This window comes from Phalaenopsis equestris, unplaced genomic scaffold (assembly GCF_001263595.1).
Source record: "Phalaenopsis equestris unplaced genomic scaffold, ASM126359v1 Scaffold000123, whole genome shotgun sequence".
Taxonomy (NCBI): Eukaryota; Viridiplantae; Streptophyta; class Magnoliopsida; order Asparagales; family Orchidaceae; genus Phalaenopsis; species Phalaenopsis equestris.
Genome location: NW_018164565.1, coordinates 2,510,590 through 2,533,494, shown reverse-complemented (window position 1 = coordinate 2,533,494; position 22,905 = coordinate 2,510,590). Strand labels below are relative to the sequence as shown.

Here is a 22,905-nt window from a genome sequence, read left to right as displayed (position 1 = left end):
AATTTCAATTTTTTTTTTAAAACCCTACGAAGCTAAAAAAAAAAAAAACGGCCGACAATATCCTATGGAGAATTAACCTGCTATAGAAAAATAAAGTTATCTAGTAAGCTGAGAGGTCTCATCATTGCAGAAGATGAGCACGAGTTTGCTGTGAAATATAGAAGCTTGCTTATGTAGAGTTGGGACTTATCTTGATTAAATTATAAAAGGAAAGGGTGGACGAAGAGAGATGCGACCCAAAACTCAATAATCCACCACAACATTGACAAATCAATGAGAAATGTGAGCTGCAGGAGGTGGGTCTTTGAGACTATAGGAGCCATTAGAATAGGTGGAGACAACAATAATTAAACAGGGAGTACTACTGAAACCCTATGAACTACTAAAAACGAAGATGACTAAAAGGAATTGGTAACAAGGAGAGGGAAAGCTGACTTGCTACTTGATAGAAGCAAGGATTTGAGTGGTACGTATCTAAAGCAAGGAAATGTGAAATCCATTTAGAGGAGAGCAGTTTTGAAAGAAGACTGCATGGTTGTACGTTGTAACTCTACGCGACTCATCAATAGCCATCAAGAGCTATGGTGACAACCGTCATGTCTAGCATAAACCTTGATTATGTCCCATGCATAGGCGTGAGGTGAGGCGAGGGGTGCAAGGTCCTCATGGAAAGAAGTGTAGGATGTGTAGAAAAGCTTGCGGACATGAAGAAGACCAATGAGAATGCAGCGAGCATGGCAAACACTTCGAGATCAAGTGCTAGGGCTCACACAGTAAGCACACTTGCACATGCGTGAAGTAGGGTAACCTCACATGGGAGATAGATGAGCTTACGAGAGCTGAAAATCTATGTTCTTAATACTAGCTTCAACTTTTGATTGTGGGATTATTTTTCCATTTTAGTTTTTAATGCCAACACTGGAAAATTCCATCTTCAAGTGCTATATTTACTCACAAGCTCGAAAAGAGATAATTACATTACATTTTCTGAGTTAGTGCTTTGGTATCTGCTATATCTTTAATAATTTGCTTAATAGATTATTTTAATATAAAAAATTTGCTCTTATTTTGCTCTCACAAAACAATATAATTGTACATACTGATGTGAACAATTCAAAGCCTTTATTTTTTTCAGTGGCTTATATAACTATATTCTTCTCTGTGTTTGCAGATGGATCTTGGTGTTGGATCGTTTGTGGTGGCCAATTCTTTAGTATCAAAACAAGCTAGAGGTATCATGTTTGTGTAAGTGACTTTTTTAACTTGGGCCATTTACATACATATCACACAATTCTTATGTATTTACATATCTAACTCCTAAACTTTCATATTTACACACATACCTCTTAAATCTTTAACATCACATCAAAAATACCTCCATCACTTCCTTTTTAAAAGTGAAACACACCTTTTCATGTATAGGTTTACCAGGGTCTGATAAATTTAAATATTAAAATTTGGGTGTTAATATGTAAATACATAAGAATTGTGTGATATGCACGTAAACTTCCCTTTTAACTTTTGCTAGGGGCTATTTTGTTGGCAACATTAGGAGTGCATTACATTCCTAATGCAGGAGTTTTGGAAATTCAGTTTTTTGTTTGGAAGAAATTGAATTTCTATGTAAAATATCATTGTATTGAAATTCAGCTGTTGTCAGTCACCTCGCAAGCCATCAGGCGCCCTTTGTCGGCCCACAGGTAGCTGGCGCCGTCGCCGCTACCACTATCGCTACCACCACTGCTGTCATCGCCGCCGCCATCTCTACCATCACCGTCACCGGTACCATCACCATTGCTGCTACCACCGCTGCTGCCATTGCTATTTATTTACTATGCATCCTTTTTAGTTTTTATCTTCTAGCTTTGCTGTTATTTTTTTCCTGTTTAGCTACTACATGAATTTTTTCTGAGAAAGAAAAATCTGCAATATGCAAAATCATTTCTTTACTATGAACTATCAAATGCTCATTAGTATTCTGATCAAACTCTAATTTTTAATTTAAAATGACACTTTTTTATATATTAACTGAAAGCAGTAATTATTTTTTGTACTTTTTGCTTTACATTTACGCCGCATTTTGGTAAACTAAAGCTATTATGGAAACTGGAATTTACTATATGGTCCAGTCTTTAGTATTTCAATTAGTGAGCTCATTTTATTTTTTGGAATGCCATTATTATAGTCCTACAATTTGAAAATTCTCTGTAATATTATTAATTTTATTCACTTTTCTGTTTTTGATTCTAATTTTTATTTGATTTTTAGAAATTGGAAGGTAGCTCTTCAGTCTGTAAGTCCGCTAGTATTGCTTGGTGCAGGTCGTCTTATTTTCACAGCAGGTGTAGAATATCAGGTGAATTTCTTTTATATAGTTAACTGTTGCCTCTTTGGTTGTTTTGCTTTTTAACGCTTACTGAATCTGAAGTCATTATTTGTTTTGAATGACTGCATCCAGTTAAGCCACCATTAAATGAATTTCTTTCATCAGGTCCATACTTATTCGTGAATATTTATTGCATTGGTGGGTTTTGTTAAAATATTGCGTGTCCTAAGCACATGCAGATGGTGTCTCATGGATTCATGTTTTTATTTGGCAGGTCCATGTGGGAGAATATGGTGTTCATTGGAATTTCTTTTTCACACTAGCAGCTGTATCTCTATTAACTTCCATAATTCACATCCATCCAAAATATTGTGGAATATTTGGCATGGTTATTCTCATAGGTAGAACCATCTATTCCAATGCTAAGATTTAAATTATATCAACAGTCATATGAAATTTCTCTCTTGCTTACAGCTTATCAAATGAGCCTGAAATATGGGTTGAGTAATTTTTTGCTGTCCAGCCAAAGGGCTTCAGATATCATTAGCCAAAATAAAGAAGGCTTTTTCAGTATATTTGGTAAGGATTTAAGTGATACTGTCTTTGACATTTAAACACTTTACCATGTTCTTTTTTTGTTTATTATTGTTATTTTTTGTGCATGCTCTATGGAAATGGACAAATGGATGGAAGGCTTTCTCAGCCTATATAATATATGGATTATTTAGTGTCACAAAATTAGCGATGGGCCAAATACTCTTTTTCTTGTATTTGCTATTCTCTTCTGACTTGTGACAATTATGGATGTTTCAGGTAAAATCAGTTGTTATATAAGTTATTGTGAGGATTTGGATCAATAATATAGTCATTATATATACAAATTTAAGTAGGCAATTTTGTAGATAAAAACAAATTTTGTTTTAAGAATAAAATTAGATTTTACAAATTTGTTATAGAATTTTTTATTTATATATCTCAAAATTTGAACTTCATTAAAATTGAAACCACCTTTCTGTATTTGCATACATATTTGTGATGAAAGATATTTGGATTATTTTATGGATTATGGGGTTGCATGTCAATTGTTTATAGCCGAGAGAGGATTGTGGCTTGAAATGGTTTTAAGAGAGCGAGTTTTACTTTAAGAAGGGATAAGTGAATAGAGATAAAATTAGAATAAATATTTTCTATGATAGTAGAATACTCTCACTATGAGGCTAAAATATGGTTGTCTTAGAAATTTCATGATGCAAGAAGGTGTACTTTTAGGTGTTTTTTAAGTTGATTATTTTAGTTTTTAGTTGAATCTTCTTTTTTTATCATCTCACATGTACTATTTTCTTATCGTGAAAGGTTCTCATTTGCAATGAGATCGGCTTTATTTGTGTTTGGGAAGTGTGTTTTGTTATGCTCTTTTTATTTTGCACATATATATGATTGCTTTATAATGCAGTGGACTTTCTGTCTTTTCTTATGGACGTAGGTTGCTTTAGTCAAACTATATAAATCGTTGTCTTATGCTTTTTGATCTCTTTGGTTGTTATTTTGTGCGTTCATTATATTCATTCTTGATAGTCACTTCTTCAAGGTGACTTTTCTAACAAATTATGTTAGTCTTTAATGTGGAATATGATGGATATAAAATATATGATTACTAAGTTGGGCGGCGTGGATATATTGGCCTTTAAGAAACAACATTTTAATGAATTCATAAGTAGAGATTAATGAAAGAACTCCTGGCATTTAATTAGTTATGCCTGGTTGAAGAGGTGGTGAGGGACTTGGGGGAAGTAACCATTAAGGGTCTTTGGGTTTAGGGTGCTCAAAAACCTCTTCAATAAACTTTGTCAAAAGCAGAGCTGTTGCTTCTTATGCATGCAAGAAGTTGACCCATTAAATTAAATCTTATTGTTTTTAATTTCACTGTTAAGGAGGATTATTTATACGATGATTGATGATGAAGATAAAGCTTTGTTATTCTCGTGCTCTTTAGCTCCATCTTGTAAGTAGTTTCATGACATTGTGTTTATGATATGGATTACATTTGCTTAAAGGATGTTAAAAACTTATTATTATTATTTTTAAATATGTGATTGTTAAGGCTGAGGGCATTAGAGATTAAACACCGATTGAGGGATTGTTCGTTAGGGAGTCACCCATTGAGTAACTGTTTGCTTTTAACTAAGAAGGTCAAAACAATCCCTAGACTATTTATGGAGGGCTATTTTAATCACAGATTGTCTAGTGTGTACAATTTAATTTGTTGACTCCTTTAATCGAAAATAATCCCTGGACTCTAGGGATTAAGTTGAACATATTTATAGTTTTGAATTAAATAGGCCTCATATAAATAAACTAGGGACCATTTTTACTTTTATTACCACTGCCAAGGTAGTTCTCATTTTACTTATAAGGACGTGAGTTGCTTTTGTTATAGAAAAAAGAGCATTAAACGAATTTCATATTATGAAGAGAAAAAGCAGCATGCCAAAAGACAACCACGAACATGATAAGTTAATTGATGTTAGTATTGTTGCAGATTGTTTAGGTGCATGTCAGAGTGATGCTATTTTGGTAAATGCTGAAAATAATGCAATGATCGATGTACTTTAGTTTCAATAAATATCCTTGAGTTATTTTATATTTTTGAGTGTTGCGTTATAGTGACTATATACCTTATACGAAGAAAAATGAGATATGCAAAACAGTTAATTTTGATACTATGAATTTGAAGATACATGATAATGTGAATATAAATTTGACCAAAATCACACGTGTCCAAACCTTACAAAAAATTTTGTATCGAGTCTTTCAATGTTGTAATGTACATATTTTTGGGGGATATTGAAGTTCTGAATGTTTGCCAAGTTGTATTGGTTGTCATAAAATCAAAGAGAGTTAATGGTTGTTATGTATTGTAGGTGCAAATTTGAGTGGAGTTTCTTCGATTTTATCGTCTTTGTTGGAACGTTATGACTCATGAAAATAGAACAAGGTTAGTTCTCTGGCTGCAACTTGTATTTTGAAACAGAGGTGGTTATGAGTTGTGGAAATTACTATTGGAGATGCCAAGGTGGATTGATCATGTTGCGTAGTTTATCCCAATATCACATTATACTATTATAGTATTTAGAGCAAGGGCAGCTAGTTCAAAAAATTAGTGGCTGGTGCTTTTTCGATATCAATGGATTCACTTTTGTGCGCAACAAATATATGTTTTGGAAGTCTATCATGGGTGTTAAGTTCACGATTCATTTGGACTTACTAAGTTTGCATTATACACTGTCGTTTAGGAGCTTGAGGAGCTGAATTTGGAGAAGAACTATAGAAGTGATCTAAAATTTATTGACATAATATTGTGTTGAGGGGAGGATATTTTAGAATTTCCACTCAATAATTCATCAAGGCATTTACAAACTCTAAGTATATGATTTTTACCATAATAATATATAATTTTTATTTTATGATAAAATTAAATTTTAAGTGTTATATAAATTTTTATTTTAGATGACTCCAAAAGTCAAATTTGAACTTCAAATGGATTTGAAATTCTCTCCTTGTATATTTGGAGTATTGCACATTATTTCTGGCTTGCGTTTCTTTTGATTTGGTCCGGTTGTTGAGGGTGGGATACTGCTTAATGGATATTTAAATATAAACTGAGTTTTGATTTAAGAAGAGTAAAGAGAAGATGAGAAAGAGAAGAAAAAGTAGAAAAATAAAAAGTTTTTCTCTTGCCAAGCAAAACTATCTTGATTTGGCAGTACTGTTGTTTTATAAAATTAGGTGATGATATCATGCTCCCTAACAGCTATAATGATAGTATTCATATCTTTTCCCCAATTTATTTTTGGGGCATTTGCATACATACACCCAATTCCTAGGTAATTTTACATATTTAACACCTAAACTTTACTTTTTACATTTATACCACCCAAATCTTTCATTATCAGATAAAAAATACCATCTTATTAAGTTTTTAGAAAGTGAAATACACCTTTTCATGCATAGGTAAGGTGGCATATATGTAAAAATTGAAGTTTTGGTATTAGATATGTAAATACATTGGAATCGAGTGGTATGTATTTAAATCTTCCTCCATTTTTTTTTAAACCAGGAATTCATCAAGCTATGGTGTCTATAGCAAGGTATTGAACTGATTTGTGCTTAACCATTAAGCAGAATCGATTGGAATATAGGCACCTATTTTCCCTTAACTAAGGAGATATTGAAAGTTGCACTTGATGAAATTCATTTTCTACAATGGTTGTTCTTAATTTTCCCACCAAGTTCTTTTGATTTATTGTTGTTCATTTTTTCCAACTGTAATAGTTTTCAATATCTACATTGCAAAGTGCCTGTGATTCTCTTTTGCGCTTCAGCATTAGCAACTTTTGATATTGTCAGTTCCAATCATCAGAATAAATCTCCAACTGATTTTTACTTTGGCAGGATATTGGGGTATGTATCTAATTGGTGTACATTTGGGCTATAGCATTTTCTTTGTGAATGGAGCATCAATTAATACTGGAAGCAATCAGCTTACGCGGAAAAGTGTTTTTATTCTTTGCATTTTTTTTTGGTAAAATTCATCTGATTTATGCTGCTTTCATTTTTCCTATTTTTTGCTTCCCTTAGAAATTTTCTTCAGATATTTTATTATTAATATATGAGCAATAAATCATATCATTTGGTCAATTTATTTTGAATAGGTCATTGACTTTAATTCTGGACAGATATGTGGAAAGAGTTTCTCGGCGAATGGTAAGAAATTTTACTTTAGCATGACAAATGTTTAAAGAAATCTTTGAAGGATCACACGTTTTTATTGAGGGTTAGGTTGAAGACTTTTCCTCATACTTAAAGAGCTGGAGGATATTAGTTTTTTCATCTAAAAGACACCAAAGTTTCCATTTTTTTTTAGTTATCATATTATTTGGTCCCTCTGAAAATCCTTTTTGGATTTTTCATCAATCAGTGCCATGTGATACCCATATTTATACTACCTAATATAATGAATAGCGATAGAACATTCATTAAGTGCTCCTACAAATTATTAGAGACTTTTGATAATTAATACTCAGCAACTGTTCATAATGATACTTTAATCCTGGCTTTCAACATGAAGCACAAAAAACATCTTAATGTTAGTAGCAAAAAATAAAAAATAAAAAACATACATATAATTGATGGAAAGAAAGTCTAAAGCATCTTATAGTTTTAGAAGCATCCAAGTGGTAACAAACAATTGTCTTACAGAAAGACTAGAATAGCTTATAGATTAATTGTTCCATTGACAAAGTTTGCCTCTCAATAATGAGAGCAATGTTTAAAAATGTGAAATTGGGAATTGAGGCATTAAGTCTCGAGAAAGAAAAAAACTCATAAAATTAACAATAATTCATAAATATGATATAAATCATTATTTAGTTTATTATCATAATGACATAAATCGCAAATCTAAATTTTAAATATTAATATAAAATTAGAGGTTTGAATTGTGAATCTACGTAAACATTCATTTAAAATTTAAATATTCCATGAGATTCATGATCCATAGAGGACTCATCCTCTGTTTCATTATCTTCAAAAGAATTATCATATTTATTATCATCTATTTCTATCTCATCGTAATTTTAAAAGGCTCTTTATTCATTATAGTTTTCTTTTATCATCAATTAATCTAAAATCTAATAAAATTTAAAATAAAAAAAATAAATTAATAACATAATTAAGACATTATATTTAAATTATCTTTTGGCCTTTTTGAGCCATGGTAGCAGATATATTAAACATAATTCAATATATATTAATGATATAATGTAACATAATTTTTTTTTTTTGCACGACTTGATTGAGGCGCTGCCTCAAACACCTCAAGGCATAAATCCTTTAGGCATATGCCTCGGATGCAAAAGGCGCAAGCCTTACTATCTCCAGCAAAGCTTACGTCTTGAGGCTTCTTATGTGTGCCTCAATTTGAGGTGCGCTTCAAATGCTTTTTTAAATAATGGCTGAGACAACTTTACATCACCCCTAATCTCCATCCAAACGTTTTTGTTAGTTTTCTTAAGCACATATAGGAATCTTTCGAAATAACTCTGTAGCAGTGGCTAGTCTAAAAAAGAACTAACAGGAATCTAAGGCTGTTAATTGTCTCAATGACGATGAATAAAGATACTCTGGCAATGTTGTGCTGTAATGATAACTGTTTTTCATTTGCCTTTTATTGTAATTGATCCGGGGACAATGTTGGCCTTTCATTATTGAGACCACTTGACAACTTTGTTCTCCATTGGAGCATTTCCATCAATTCTCTTAAGCGTTTATAGGGAAGGACTTTGTATCTCCGTGAAATTAAACTAGTTTAGTTCAAGCTATAAATATTCAATTATTCCATATGGAATTTGGAAATACATATGAACTCTTAAATATTTGAGTAAGGTTTATTCCATATGGAATTTGGAAATACATATGAACTCTTAAATATTTGAGTAAGGTTTCTCAACAGTAGAAGTGCATATCCCAGCTCAACTGTAGAAGTGCATATCCCAGTATTTGAATTTTGAGTATTGATATGACATTTATTTTGAAATATCCATGCTATATATAAGATCCTCTAAATGGAGGGAGGGTGAACGAGGAAGACAAGTAAATGAGATGAATGTGAGAGGATGAGCTGGTGGGGTAGATGATCGTGCTCTGCATACATTTATTGTTTAGGTTTATATTTATGCTTTATGTCTTATTTGTCATTTTATCTACCATCTGGATTAATTGAGCCATTTGTTATTTAAGTGAGGATAAACACATATTAACTTTATCAATTTGTTTTTTGAGAAAACCGCTTTAGAAATAGATACTTTGGCCTTAAATTAGCTGAACTTTGATGTTTATGAATGGAAATTTGATATATTTCAATTTATTCATCCTTCACGAAGTGCAAGATCTAACTCTTCTAGGAGACATATTCTCGTGGCTAAGAGTGAGGTTTTCTTATTGTTTGACAACCTTCGATAGAGAATTAGGAGTAAATTTGATGAGAGATGGGTAGGGGATAGCAAAATATAGTTGGTTAATAAAATTATAAGAGAAAAAGTTGCCGTGTTTCCTTCATTTTCCTTGAGCACTTTAAATTGAGGAATGACTTCACATCCATGGGAGAAACTGACATTCATCGCCATTATATGCCCCCCCATAAAATTAAAGAAGTCTGGTTCAACGTGAAGAGAACTTCATAGCAATCAGTAAGTGAACATTCTCACCTAATTAACAAGATATGCTATTCTAATATAGGAAGTAAATATAAATATTTCCTTCCAAACCACTAAGATATAATGATTTTCTTGATATAGTATATGTATGTACAGGATTTTCAAATATGTCCCACATCAACAAGAGTATACCTGGGGAATAAACTGGTACTTTCACGGGGAGTAACTGGTAAAGGTGGAAACAATTCAACTACTCTAGGCACAACTTCATCCCCCACATCAACTATGATTAAATTTCTTAGAACTATGCTAATAATTAATTATCCTCATCAACATTACAACCATAATTTCGATACAATGTTTGTTCTATGTGAAGTTTGAACTACCTGTACAAGCTAGAAAATCTGAGAAAAAAGTTGAACACTGTAAAAAGGCATTCTAGTATTTAAAATTTTGAATATGGATAGCACGCTCCTTTTGAAATAGCCATGCCTGAAGCAGGGCCTTTTGGCTGGAGTGTGCGTAATTAAGAGAATGAAATTGTTGGGTATATATATATATATATAGGTAGGGAGGGGAGAGAGAGAGAAGGACATAGATGCTCTTCAAAATGCAATAACTAAAATGTTGGTTCTATGTGGTGGTAACCCCAATGATACAATTTGAATATCGAAAATGTGCATTTGCTGGAAGAGGAGTCATGTCACTGGAGGGAGGGAGAGAATATGATATTGTGGTCGTACAAGACAAAAATGATCTTCAGAACGATGGATTAAAATGTTGGGTTTATGTTAGTGATAACACCGATGCGTAAGATGAATACCAAAGATGCACATGTGCTGGAGGAGGAGTCATGTCACTGTAGGAAGGGAGGGAGAGTATGAGTCTGTTTGGGGCAGCTGTAGCTTATCCTGATAATCTGCTGATAAGCAGCTGATCCGGATAAGCTGGCTAGCTGTTTGATTTGTGCGTTTGAACAACAACTGATTCTGGATAAATGACAATTCCACCCTTGTTCTGGATAAGTTGTTTAGCTGTTTGATTTGTGTGTTTTGTAAACAACTTATTTGCAGATTTTTTTAGTTGAATGAATGATCTGTCATGCAGAATTTGTAATTTTCTCAAATATAAAGACATGAAAGTGCAAAAGAGTTGAATTACATTATATAACTCAAGAAGTTTAGAGATTTACAAAATTAAGGGAATCTAAAGCATGTGAAGGGGTTGATGAAGGGGAGAAAGACATAGTTTGACTCTCTCAATGGTCTCTTGTAAAAGTGGACGAAATTACTTTTTTCAATGGTCTCTGGTAAAAGCAAACAAAAGGAAGAGAGAAGAAAGTTTCAGAGGTCTCGTCATCTGCAATCCCAACATTGCCTTCCAAGCTAGCTCTAATTGCGATTGTTTCTCAACGCTGGTATTGTGTGAAACCAAGAGAGTGAGAAGGGAGAAAGATAGGATGAAACCGGGATAGTGACGAAAGAGATTGTTTTTGAGCAGCTAGACTATGAAAGCTTTACGGATTTGTAACCGCACATTTTATTTGTGAAACAAGTAATATTAATGTGAAAATTGTGTGCTCAATATGTAAAAATCCTTAATTTTATGAGGAATTTACATACATCACCCAATTCTTGTGCATTTACTTATCTCACAACTAAATTTTATTTTTTTCGGATAATACATTTTTTCTGATGTATAAAAATGTGAAATGCAATTCATCTTTTCATACATAGGTTAGGTTTTTGCACTGTAAAAATTAATATTTAGATGCAAGATAAGTAAAAAGTAAATGCTCAAGAGTTTAGTGCTATGTCTGTAAATTTTAGTAATTTTATTTTGGCTTCCCGCAATCCAGGCTTCATGCCCTGGTCTATTCAAAGGAAATCATCAAATTTTAATTCCTTTAATTCCTTCCCAACGAGGCTAGAACATATGAGAGTTCTGCAGCCCAATTTTTTTTAATTCCTTCCCAACCAAAGAAGAAGAAGTAATTGCAAATGTTGTTATCTGATTTTGTTCTCCACCATGTAATACAATAATGTAAGTACCGAAGAAGAAGAAATGCAGAAGAGGAAGAACTGCAGACGAAGAAGAGAAATAAATGCCGTAGAAATGTCTGTCGAGGTGTGAAGAAGAGGAAGAAATGACCGTTGAAAAGTCTGTGGAGTTGCAAAGAAGAGGGCACGAAAGAGGTTATACCTGCTGAGAATGCTTGGCGAAGAAGAGCGCGATGCCGATAGGAAGCAAGGAGCCAAGAATGCCGAAGAACGTAAGCAGAGAGTCGCGAGCTAGGGCAGACCTACGACAAAGGATGCGAACGAACGAGAATGCCGAAGAAGATACGAACGAGGGATGTAGAAGAAGAAAAACCGAAGAAGAAATGCCAATTACTCTTCTTCGGTAGTGTAGAGAAAACAAAAAGATACGAACGAGAATGCCGAAGAAGAAATGCCGAGGAAGAAGCCGAATGAAGAGGTCTGTCGATTGCCGAAGAAGAGGGAGGAGCGACTACCGAAGAAGAGGGAGGAGCGGATAGGCAGAGGATGTGAACGAACGAGGGGAAGGGATATGGGAACGAACGAGGGCAGCGGAGTAATTGCACGCGAACGAAATGCGAATCGCGGACACCCTCTCGCGGGCGGCGTCTTTCACAAATGCAAAACACCTTTTTTGGATAAGTTAGTGAAACACGCGAAACAAACACTACGAAGGTGTTTTTCAAAACGTCGCCGCAGTTATAAGCTGCCCCAAACGGGTCCTATGATATTCTAGTCATTTAGGGCATAAATGCTCTTCAAAATGTATGGACTAAAATGTTGGGTGTACGTTGGTGGTAACACCAATGACATGACTTGAATATCAAAAATGCGCATTTGCTGGAAGAGGGGTCATGTCACTAGAGGGAGGGAGGAGGGAGCGAGCGAGAGAATATGATATTGTTGTCATATAGGACACAAATGCTCTTCAAAATGTATGGACTAAAATGTTGGGTGTACCTTGGTGGTAGCACCGATGACATAACTCGACTACCAAAAAATATGTTTTTGCTGAAAGAGGAGTCATGTCATTGGAAAGGCAAAAATTAGAACTTTTTTAATTTTTATTTATTTATTTATTTTTGCATGAATGTAGTAATATCTTAGGTACAATATTATGAATTAGTTTGCGAAGCATTTCTCTGGAATGACATGTAATTTAGCCGATTCAATGCGACGGTAATGAATAATTCTTACTGAACTTTATGCAATAGCTGATCTCTAAGGGTTCATTTGACATTACTTCTATTTCCTGTTTTTATTTTTATTTTTTCTTTTGTTTTTTAAAATGATTTTGGTTGGTATAATTTTTGTATATTTTTATTTTTTGTTTTAAAAATAAATCAACTTATTTTTAAAATATTCAAAACACCTAAAATTTATTTTTACTATTTTTACAAAAAATCTAGCGTAATCAAACATGTTTTAACTTGTATCAAAATATAAACAGACAATAAAAACAAAAGGTGAAAAATAAAAAATAAAAAATAAAACCGATCCCAAATGGCCCCTAACACTTTTGTTCAACAGGCCAATATAAATTTCTTGGTTAGGTGCAACATTTTATTTCTAGATATTCTCATTGTCAATTGACCAGTTAAACCTGCTCCATGCAGTGCAACTTGGCATATGTCACACTTGTTCTTGCCCAGAATTTCCAGGTATTTCTTCATTTCCACCCATTGCTTAGCTTTCTATCTATGATTTCTAAAAGCAGTGATAAGCTGTTTGTTTTTCTGATGTTATGAATATGCATTTGTACTGTAGCTGTATCATAATATTTTAATTTTTTGCAGGTCTTGTCTGTGTTTATGCTTTCAGAGTATATTTCTGTGCAAAGGCCTTTGTTGGTTGAAGAAGTTTTTAACCAGAATCTCCTTGGATCTTTCCTTCTGGTCAGTTGGGCGTCTTAAATTTAGTTTAGACTACTGTTCTCTCTTACTTGAAAATTAATTGGAAGATTTACATACATTCCACACAAATCCTATGTTTTTAAATATCTACAACCTAAACTTTATATTTACATTTATATACACTTCGTCGTGATAAACAGACATAGAAAATGTATATTTCCATTGTAAAAAGTACGTGATAGTGTATTTTTTATGTGATATTAAAGATTTGAGTTCTATGCGAGTAAACATATTAAAGTCTGGGTTTTAGATATGTAAATACATAAGGATATGTATGTAAATACCTTAAATTAATAATATAAATTCTTTTGGTGCAGGCAAATGTGCTTACTGGCTTGGTGAACTTAAGCATAGATACACTTTCTGCTTCTTCTTTTGCAGCAGTTAGTATACTGATTGGATATATGCTGTTCTTGACCGCTGCAGTCAGTTTTGCTTGGTTTCACAACCTCAAGTTTAAGTTTTGGTGAATTGGATTGCTGAGTTTGTAGATTACATACTTTTTACTCTTTTTATCATTTAATTTTGCAGAAACTGTATAATGTTGATATATCATGCTAAATAAAAAAAGAAGATTTACATGCATATCGCATAGTTTTTTATATTTATATATCTAACAGACCAGCACATGTTATGCTTTTTATGTCCATGGCAATTGTGATGCTGCTGTAAATATATATATATTTGATATGTGAAAACAGAGGGTTTGGGTGGTCTGAATGTAATGTCCCTGATAAAAATCAATGTTTTGTCCATAGATACGTAAATGCGTAATAGTTGATAATGGAATTAGAAACTATTATCACACTGAAGTGAATGTCTTTGGTAATTTCATATATTATAGGCATTGATGTTGAACAATTATAGGCTATATAGGATAAATACAAAGTAAATGTATATCTGAAATTTTAGGGATATGATTCAATATATTCTTAACTTTGGTCGTATTAAATTTCATTTGATACGTTGAGAAAAAAAATATTATAAATTTATGAGTATCATCACGCACACAATGAGAACATTGATGTTAGTTTTATTTATTTTAAACATGGAAAATGTCTAAAATTAGAAATGTAATAAAGAAGAAGATAAATAGGATGGTTATGTGCATGCCAAAATCTTATGTCAAAGCTTGATTATAAGGTTGAAGTAAACAAAAATATGATAGACAAGTGATAGCAAATGGTTAGGCTAGCTTAGCTCTTATGCTCACACATTTTCATTCCTAGATATAAAAAACATCAAATGGCATAAGATGTAATCTTAAATATACAAGACAGAACTCAAAAATATAAAGCATGAAATTTAATTGTTCCAAAATGCTCAACAATAAAGGGGTCAATAAACTAAAAATATTAGGGAGAGTACAATAAACATAACTAAATATGTCCTCGATATATAAAGACATGAAATAGAGTCTCTATGATGATGATGATGATGATAATGATAGCACTTTAGTTGTCTTACATCAACACTCCTTAGCTTCAAAGTGTTCCCCTTCAATGAACGGAGACTTAGCTACTCCTATAATGATTGCAAGCTTGACCACTGCAACTCATTACATGTTTAACATGATTCATATAGTAAAGAAAGGCCTATTCTTCTTTAAAAATTGTAGGATACTTCTCAAAGGGGGTGGAATCCACCCTTATATTTGTTTTTCAATTAATGTCATGTTCTCTACCATTTCGGCACGACACATCACTTTTAGAAGTGCCAAGATTATCAACATTATTTGTTGATGTAAGTGAAGCTAATTATACTCAGCCAGATATTATCATAGGAAAAATCACTTAAGTGAGGCCTTTAATAAGGCCATTTTGCAACTTAGTAGAAAATTCCTCCTATTAACAAATGATAAGGGCATGAGAAATTGGTTTAAAGTATTATGGGGTTTAAGAGCCACCCATTATGCTTCTCTTATAGAGTCACCCACAAGCACTCTAATGAGAAGACTGAACATCTTTAACTAGAAGAATTCAACCATTTAGATGTAATGAGACTACATAATCATTAATTCGAGTTTTAAAAGTCTCACATGGAAATCATCGATAAGTAATTAGTTTAAATTTAACATAAGGGGTTCATTACATACATAACACCTCAAACATATGGTCTATTCATTTATTAAATTATCACATAAATATCAAATTTCATTGTAATGCTTCAACTCAATATTTACTTTTATCAAATTTCTAGAAGTCTAATTGTAGCATGCCTAAATACCATGTTTAATGATACAAAAAGTGACATACGTGTTATATATATATATATATATATATATATATATATAGACACACATTTAATAAATAATAAGAGAAATTTAAGAAATTATATGCTATTTGAGCATTTAACTGCATACTTTAATTATTATAAATTATTTAAAAAATGTCAATCAGAATAAAAATAATAATGGATTATTTTTCAGTAAAATATTTAAGCCAATTAATTATATTTTAAATGTTTACATGACGCATAATAATAATAATTGAAAAATGCCGATAGCTTATTTTCATGAGAAAATATGCACAAGAATCATTTAGGACCAAAATATTGTAGTTTGCGATTGCAGATTATTGAATTAAATTATTTTTTTTAATGTAGTAAGTTTGAGTCATATTCTAATTAATTTTAAATCATGTTTGGGCAATCATCAACAAAATTTATCATTCGACACAAATCTCGAGAAAATTTGCTCAAATCTTAAAGAATTTTTTTTAGCAAGAACTATTCAAGCACCGACTAAAGTTCATCCAGAGCTCCGATTTGAGCAAAATTACCGTCAAAGCGATCGACTTGACGAGAAAGATCTAATGACACCAAATTTGACTTATCAAATCATGCCCAAATCGAGTTGTAAAACCAGTTTGGAAGTTTTTGGTGGCTAATTGAAAGGTCATATGGATTCTAAATTTGATAACCATATAGTAAAATCGAGCAGTCTCAATGAGAAGAATACAATAAACACAAGATCACTCAATTCTTATATTGTTAATGTACTTAAATGTTCACAAAATAATGTCCAATTGTAGGAATTTCTATGAGTTGTTTGATAGAATGGTATGGATTCCTTCATTATTTGCAGAGGAGATACTCCCATATTTTATAAATAGAGTCATACCTCATTCATGAAAGGGGACTGAGGCTGAGGACGGAGGAAAAAGAACTGAACTTAGAACAGGAGAGCGAGGAGATGGAGCTGAAGTCTAGTGTTCTACATTGAAGGTTCAACGGACACCAATTGTTCGTGTAGCTCTTGATCACTGCTCGCCGACCTTCGTTGACCACTATCAACCACCCCCTACTCATAGTAATGAAACTACTTATGGAATCACGACGTACGTGCTGACCTCATTTTCGGATGAGATCTTCACTTCTCTCCTTAGAGTCTAGGTCTAGCTTTAGGCTTCTCTTGTTTGACCCTCCTAGAGGACTAATACAGAACCCACATCATTTAGAAAATTCGAGCCACCTCGCCACTCCTTCAAGTTTCGCATGGCCGGTCCCAAATCCTCGACATTCCGTTGATTTGATTAGGACTGACACATGAAACTAGAGTCGAGTTCCTACATTAATAAAACCCACATCATTTAGAAAATTCGAGCCACCTCGTCACTCCTTCAAGTTTCGCATGGCCGGTCCCAAATTCTCGACATTCCGTTGATTTGATTAGGACCGACACATGAAACTAGAGTCGAGTTCCTACATTAATAGGAGCAGCCTCTAGGGAACCCCTTTGTGACCCGAACGCTCGATAACACTGCATTTTTTGCCGTATTTTTTTCACGCATCGCACCCCGCACGATTTTGGCTTAAATTGACTCGCCCGTCGGCGAAATGGTCCAGACAACCCTGAATGACGAAACGAACCACAAAGATGCATCCGAGACGTTGACTTTAGCTAGGAAAGACACACATATCGTTATGGTTTCGCACGCGAACAACTAGCACATATATCGATGCATATTTTTTTAGCGGTGTGCGGACCCTGGCTCAGCCCAAGTTTGATTCAGGCTGGACTCGGGCTGAACACGGGCTAGACACGAGCTCACCTGAATTTGAAATTCAAATTTCAAAATTCAAACTAATTATTTAAATTTAATCTTAATTAAAATTATTCAGGTGTTTATAGCTTCCAATTAAACCTCCCTGCACATATGGAAACAATTTATTTCCCCGCCAATTGATTCGAGTAACGGCTCCTCTCCCACTGGCCTATTTCTTTCTCGCGCACGAGAGCCTCGGCTCCCCGGCTTTGATTTGACCGAAGAATCCCTGCTCCGCTCGGCCCCGCTCGCCTGCTCCTCCCTCTCGCTCGACTAATAACCTTTCACGCTCGACATCCTGTCCCCCTCTACGGAAACTTTGATCCGCCTCTCTTATCCTCTGCTCCCGATTTCGTCTTAAACCATTGTCGTCCCAATTGAACTTTCGGAGAGTCGCGACTGTCGGTAGCAAGAAAGCACTGACGAGATCGAGGTGAACGGAGTCAAAATTCTTGCACTTCTCCCTTTCTATTCAACCACTGTTCTTGCCTCAAGCAAGCTGTTGTGTATTTGGAAGGGCGCTTTACTCCACGACACTTAGGGATTGAACAGAAAGCTGCTTCTTTTTGGTATGTGGTGGATTTCAATGATCATTTTTCAATATTGTCCTCTTGTGTTACTCTTTTTTACCATACCGTTCAATTAAAGATACTAACAAATATGAATGATTGGCTTTAGGAAAAGTTCTTGATGCACAGAATGAAAATTTTTGCTTGATAGTTGTTAGTTAAATTTTCATATTTTCAAACATAGACCCTTGCATAGTTGGCTTATGCCACTATTATCTTGCTTCAAAATTATCTTGCTTCTGTTTGAGAAATTTGTTGTTGGAAACCTTTTGAGCTTCCTATCTGCAATCAATATATTAATTGTTGCTCATCTTTTTTCTGATTGTTATTTAAACTGTTGTTTGGAGGCTTTTTAATTAATGTTTGAAGGCTTTCAAACTGTTGTTTAGGATACTTTCAAAATTGTTATTTGAGACTTGTTAAAGTGTCATTTTGGAGCTTTTAAAAAATTTTGTTTTGGAGACATGAAAACATTGTTTCAAGGCTGTTTTATTCACTGTTTCGGAGTCATTGCGGGTGTCGATTTGGGGTCATTTAAGTGATAATATGGGGGTGGCTTTGGGATTGATTTATGACTGTCTTAAACATCATTTTGGGCCTGATTTTGGAGAGTTTACACGCTATTTTGGGTTGGGTTTTCTAGCTGATTTTGGGGCATTTAAAGTTGATGTCTTGGGCTTGCTTGAGAGCTGTTTGAAGGCTTAAGCGTGCTGTGGGAAGCTTAAAAGTCACTGTATATGTGTTGTTTGAGGTTGCCATTCATTGTTGAATGTTGTGGGAAGCCTAAAAGTCACTGTATAGTTGTTATTTGAGGTTTTCAATCACTATAGAGTGTTGTGGGAAGCTTAAAAGTCACTGTATATGTGTTGTTTGAGGTTGCCAATCACCGTAGAGTTGCTGTCCAATGCTCCTAGCCGCTGCCCAGTGTCATAGGAATGTTGTAGGGTGTTGTCCAATGCTCCTAGCCACTGCCCGATGTCATAGGAAGCTGTAGAACCACTACCCAAAGCTCTAAGCAATTGCCCAGCGCTATAGGGATGCTGTAGGGTGTTGTCCAAGGCTTCAAAACCACTGTTTGGAGTATAGGGACGTTGTAGGGTGCTGTTCAATGCTCCTATCCGTTGTCCGGTGTCATAGGAATGTTGTAGGGCGTTGTCTAATGCTCCTAGCCGTTGCCTGATGTCGTAGGAAGCTGTAGGACCAATACCCAAAGCTCCAAGTCGCTGTCCGACGTCATAGGAATGTTGTAGGGTGATGTCTAAGGCTCCAAAACCACTGTTTGGAGTATAGAGATGATGTAGGGTGTTGTCCAATGCTCCTAGCCGCTGTCCGGTGTCATAGAAATGTTGTAGGGTGTTGTCTAATGCTCCTAGCCGTTGTCCGGTGTCATAGAAATGTTGTAGGGTGTTGTCTAATGCTCCTAGCCACTGCCCGATGTCGTAGGAAGTTGTAGGACCACTACCCAAAGCTCCAAGTCGCTGTTCCGTATCATAGGAATGTTGTAGGGTGTTGTCCAATGCTCCTAGGCGTTGCCCGATGTCGTAGGAAACTGTAGGACCACTACCCAAAGCTTCAAGCCGTTGTCCAATGTCATATGAATGCCGTATGGTGTTGTCCAAGGCTCCAAATCCACTGTTTGGAGTATATGAGTGTTGTAAGGTGCTGCTCAAAGCTCCAAATCCATTATTTGGAGTGCAAGGACGTTGTAGGGTGTTCTCTGAGGCTCCAAAGCCACTACCCGGCGTCGTAGAAGTCACCTAGGAGCTGTCCACTAGCGTTTGGGTTCGTAGGAAGCTGCATAGGTGCTGCCCACAACTACTTGGGTTTGTAGAAAGCATCTAGGTGTTGTCCGCCACTGTTTGGGTTCGTAGGAAACCACCTAAGAGCTATCCACCGTTGTTTGGATTCGTAGAAGGCCAAGATCACCATATTAGTTCGCTAATTGCAGTCAGGAGTTGTAGGAAACCTTAGGATCACCTGTTTGGAGTTCCTTGCTATTGTTACGACTTGTTCTACTACTTACTGTTTTTTTCTTTTTTATGCAATTTATTTAAAATCTCTGCAAATTATATTGTGTTTTGTGAGTTAAACATGCAACAAAGATAACAACAACAGATACGCCACGTACACATGTACGTTTTATGTTGTTATTTCTTCATTGTAGTTAGTCTTGCTCTAACACATTATGCAGGTACTAAATACAATTTCACTTTCAAAACAAAATGATTTTTCAAAATTAAACAACGTTTAAAAAAAAACAAAGCATAACGCGTTCTTTCGAATTTACGGGAGTCCCTCGGAGGAGGTAACCCACGGTTGCTAACGAGATCTCCCCGGTTTAAATGAGTTTCACAACTCATTTAGACTAAGTAAATTCAAAAGAAAATAGTGATACATAAACGAGGGAACTGTGGGATCCTAACCAGTGTCGCTGTAATCCCCCCATAATGACAACAAAACCAAAACCTTGAAACATACATGGTACAACCTTTTGAACCTTAGACTTTAGGAATGTTACTTCGACGAGGAGCTTAGATCCAACTTCGTGGGCAGCGCAGCAATGAGCTTGGAGCGGACTACAAGTTGATGTGGTCGTCATTCTACAACAGTAAAACAAGTCTACACCAGTTAAATTCTATCTTTGGTCTAAATAATAACCCATAGGCCTTCGAGGTAGCTCGCGCAACGCGACGTAAATCCTCACCCTCTTTTAGGCCCCTGCACAACCATGTTGTACAGCGTAAGTCCTAATTCACCTTAGGTTCTGAGGTTGTCATCCAGAACTACGTAAAACCTCTTATCTTTGCGGGCCATTTGCATAATCAGTTATTATGCAAGTGTAAGTCTCAAATAATAAAATTGATAGGATTAACATTCAAATAACATCCTCTCTAAAATATAGTCGCACAGTAGGATAGTTTGGGAAGTCACCGAGGTTCCTCCTAAGGATCTGTGACGTCCCTTACCCTTTACTTCCTTTGGATTACCGAAAGAACTGTTCCTACTTGAGCCACTCCCACTTGTTTTTTCACATCCTATCGTGAAAACTTAAACCTTAAATTCTTGAAGATTAGAACCACTGATCATTATTGAGAGTATTCTTAAGTGACTCCAGTCATTTGAATGTAATTAACTATAGGGGTTTGCCTCTATAGGGAACTTGAAACTCAAGTAAAATAAACCATATTTAATCTTTATATTAAATAGAGGAATTTGTCGGTCACATATAAAAAGGTTCGCAGACCAAACGGATGTCACAAATCTCTTAGTTTGCAGGATTGGGTCTGTTGCCAGGATATGACCAGAATCTACACATTTCTCTTAGAATGTGTAGTATTCAGGGTGCCAGACACGATTATGCAAATTATTGGACTAATGAGACCCTTTCGGTCTCATTTTCTAAAAAAATTAAAATACTACTTTCATAATCTAAACTATATACCTTATATTTAAATTAAATTTTCAAAAATTGTATTTTTAAAATCCAACATCAAAAAAGTTGACCGACAATATGCTGCACAATTTTGAAGATCGTTTGACGAAGCACCTGAAGACGGTGTGACGACGCACCCGAAGAAGGTGTCATAAGGCATAAAACTTAAAGATGGCGTAACGACACATCTCGAAGATGGTGTGACGATGCATTCGAATAAGGTGTGGCAAAACATCCCAAAATACGATGTAACAAAACACCCGAAGATGGTGTAAGAAAGCACCCTGAAGGAGATGTAACAATGCACCCCAATACAGTGTTACAACACACCACGAAGATGGCACAAAAACACCCCTGAAGATGATGTAATAACACACCCGAAGACTATGTAATGATGCACCCTGTAGAATATGTAATGAGACACTCAAAATACGGTGTAACTCCCTACAATAACTGCTTACAACCACAGTAATCAAAACAAGATGACCTTCCTCAGACTCTTGTAGTTCTCTCCTCATAGCTCCCCCTAGAGCCTACATCCAATATGGTTCACTCCAACTACAACCCCTTACAATAGCCTTTGCAGCCAACCAACGCAACTATAGCTCTCCGCTATGATCTATATGATCAATTATGAAATATGTGGTTCATAGCCATGAAGCTCCCAAATTTGATCTTTATGGAGGATAAATGTTATTGCGGCTCAGCATTACGACCTATGTGACCAACTATGACTTATCACTTATGTGGCTCATAGCTCATGCAGCTAAAAACTTCGGCCTCTGTGGCCTACGAACATTATTGCATATCACAACTATGATGTATGAGACCAACTATGCCTTCCGTGATCCACAACTAATGCAGCTCTTATATCTCGCTTCCACGGACTGTAGACATTACTATAGCTCACCACCACTAATTATGAGAGCAACTACGACCTACGTGGTTTATAACTCATGCAACTCCTAACTCCATACTTTATGGTCTTCGAATGTTATTATAACTCACCATTATAGCCTATATGACCAACTACATCCTACATGACTCACAACATACATACATTATCACATCTTTGACTGTCAACGATTTAATTTTGAGCTATGTTGGGGTCAGCTTGAATAGATTTATCATGACTTAAAATTGGGTTGTGGCTTGTTATATTCGATTTCAGACAAAGCCGACTCAAAATTCAATTGAGCTTTGATTTAGCTCAATATTGAAATGAGCTGGCTGGATCCGACTCAAAATTGAAACTAACTGGATTCAACTAAGTAATTTGGATCCATTCCAGCCCGAAATTGACCTGAAATTGGCTCATAACTCATTATATTTAATTTTACACACACACACACACACACACACACA

General features: G+C 35.0%; 1 protein-coding gene across 8 annotated transcripts in view; it reads left to right on the top strand.

Annotated features, from left to right (window-relative positions):
* LOC110021165 (uncharacterized protein At4g17910) overlaps positions 1–14,077 on the top strand; it is a 28,631-nt gene extending 14,554 nt beyond the window's left edge. For 3 of the 8 annotated variants that reach the window (XM_020719552.1, XM_020719554.1, XM_020719548.1), the window contains 10 exons: positions 1,172–1,245; positions 1,651–1,782; positions 2,269–2,356; positions 2,601–2,727; positions 2,801–2,905; positions 6,779–6,908; positions 7,039–7,090; positions 13,196–13,240; positions 13,376–13,474; positions 13,810–14,077. In XM_020719552.1, the coding sequence (XP_020575211.1) occupies positions 1,172–1,245; positions 1,651–1,782; positions 2,269–2,356; positions 2,601–2,727; positions 2,801–2,905; positions 6,779–6,908; positions 7,039–7,090; positions 13,196–13,240; positions 13,376–13,474; positions 13,810–13,962 (1,005 nt within the window). In that variant the 3' untranslated portion in view covers positions 13,963–14,077. Of the gene's footprint in view, positions 1–1,171; positions 1,246–1,650; positions 1,783–2,268; positions 2,357–2,600; positions 2,728–2,800; positions 2,906–5,247; positions 5,323–6,778; positions 6,909–7,038; positions 7,091–13,109; positions 13,257–13,375; positions 13,475–13,809 lie in introns of those variants that run through there. The other 5 variants (XM_020719550.1, XM_020719549.1, XR_002293619.1 and 2 more) reach the window with 4 other exon arrangements.
* The last annotated feature ends 8,828 nt before the right edge of the window (positions 14,078–22,905 follow it).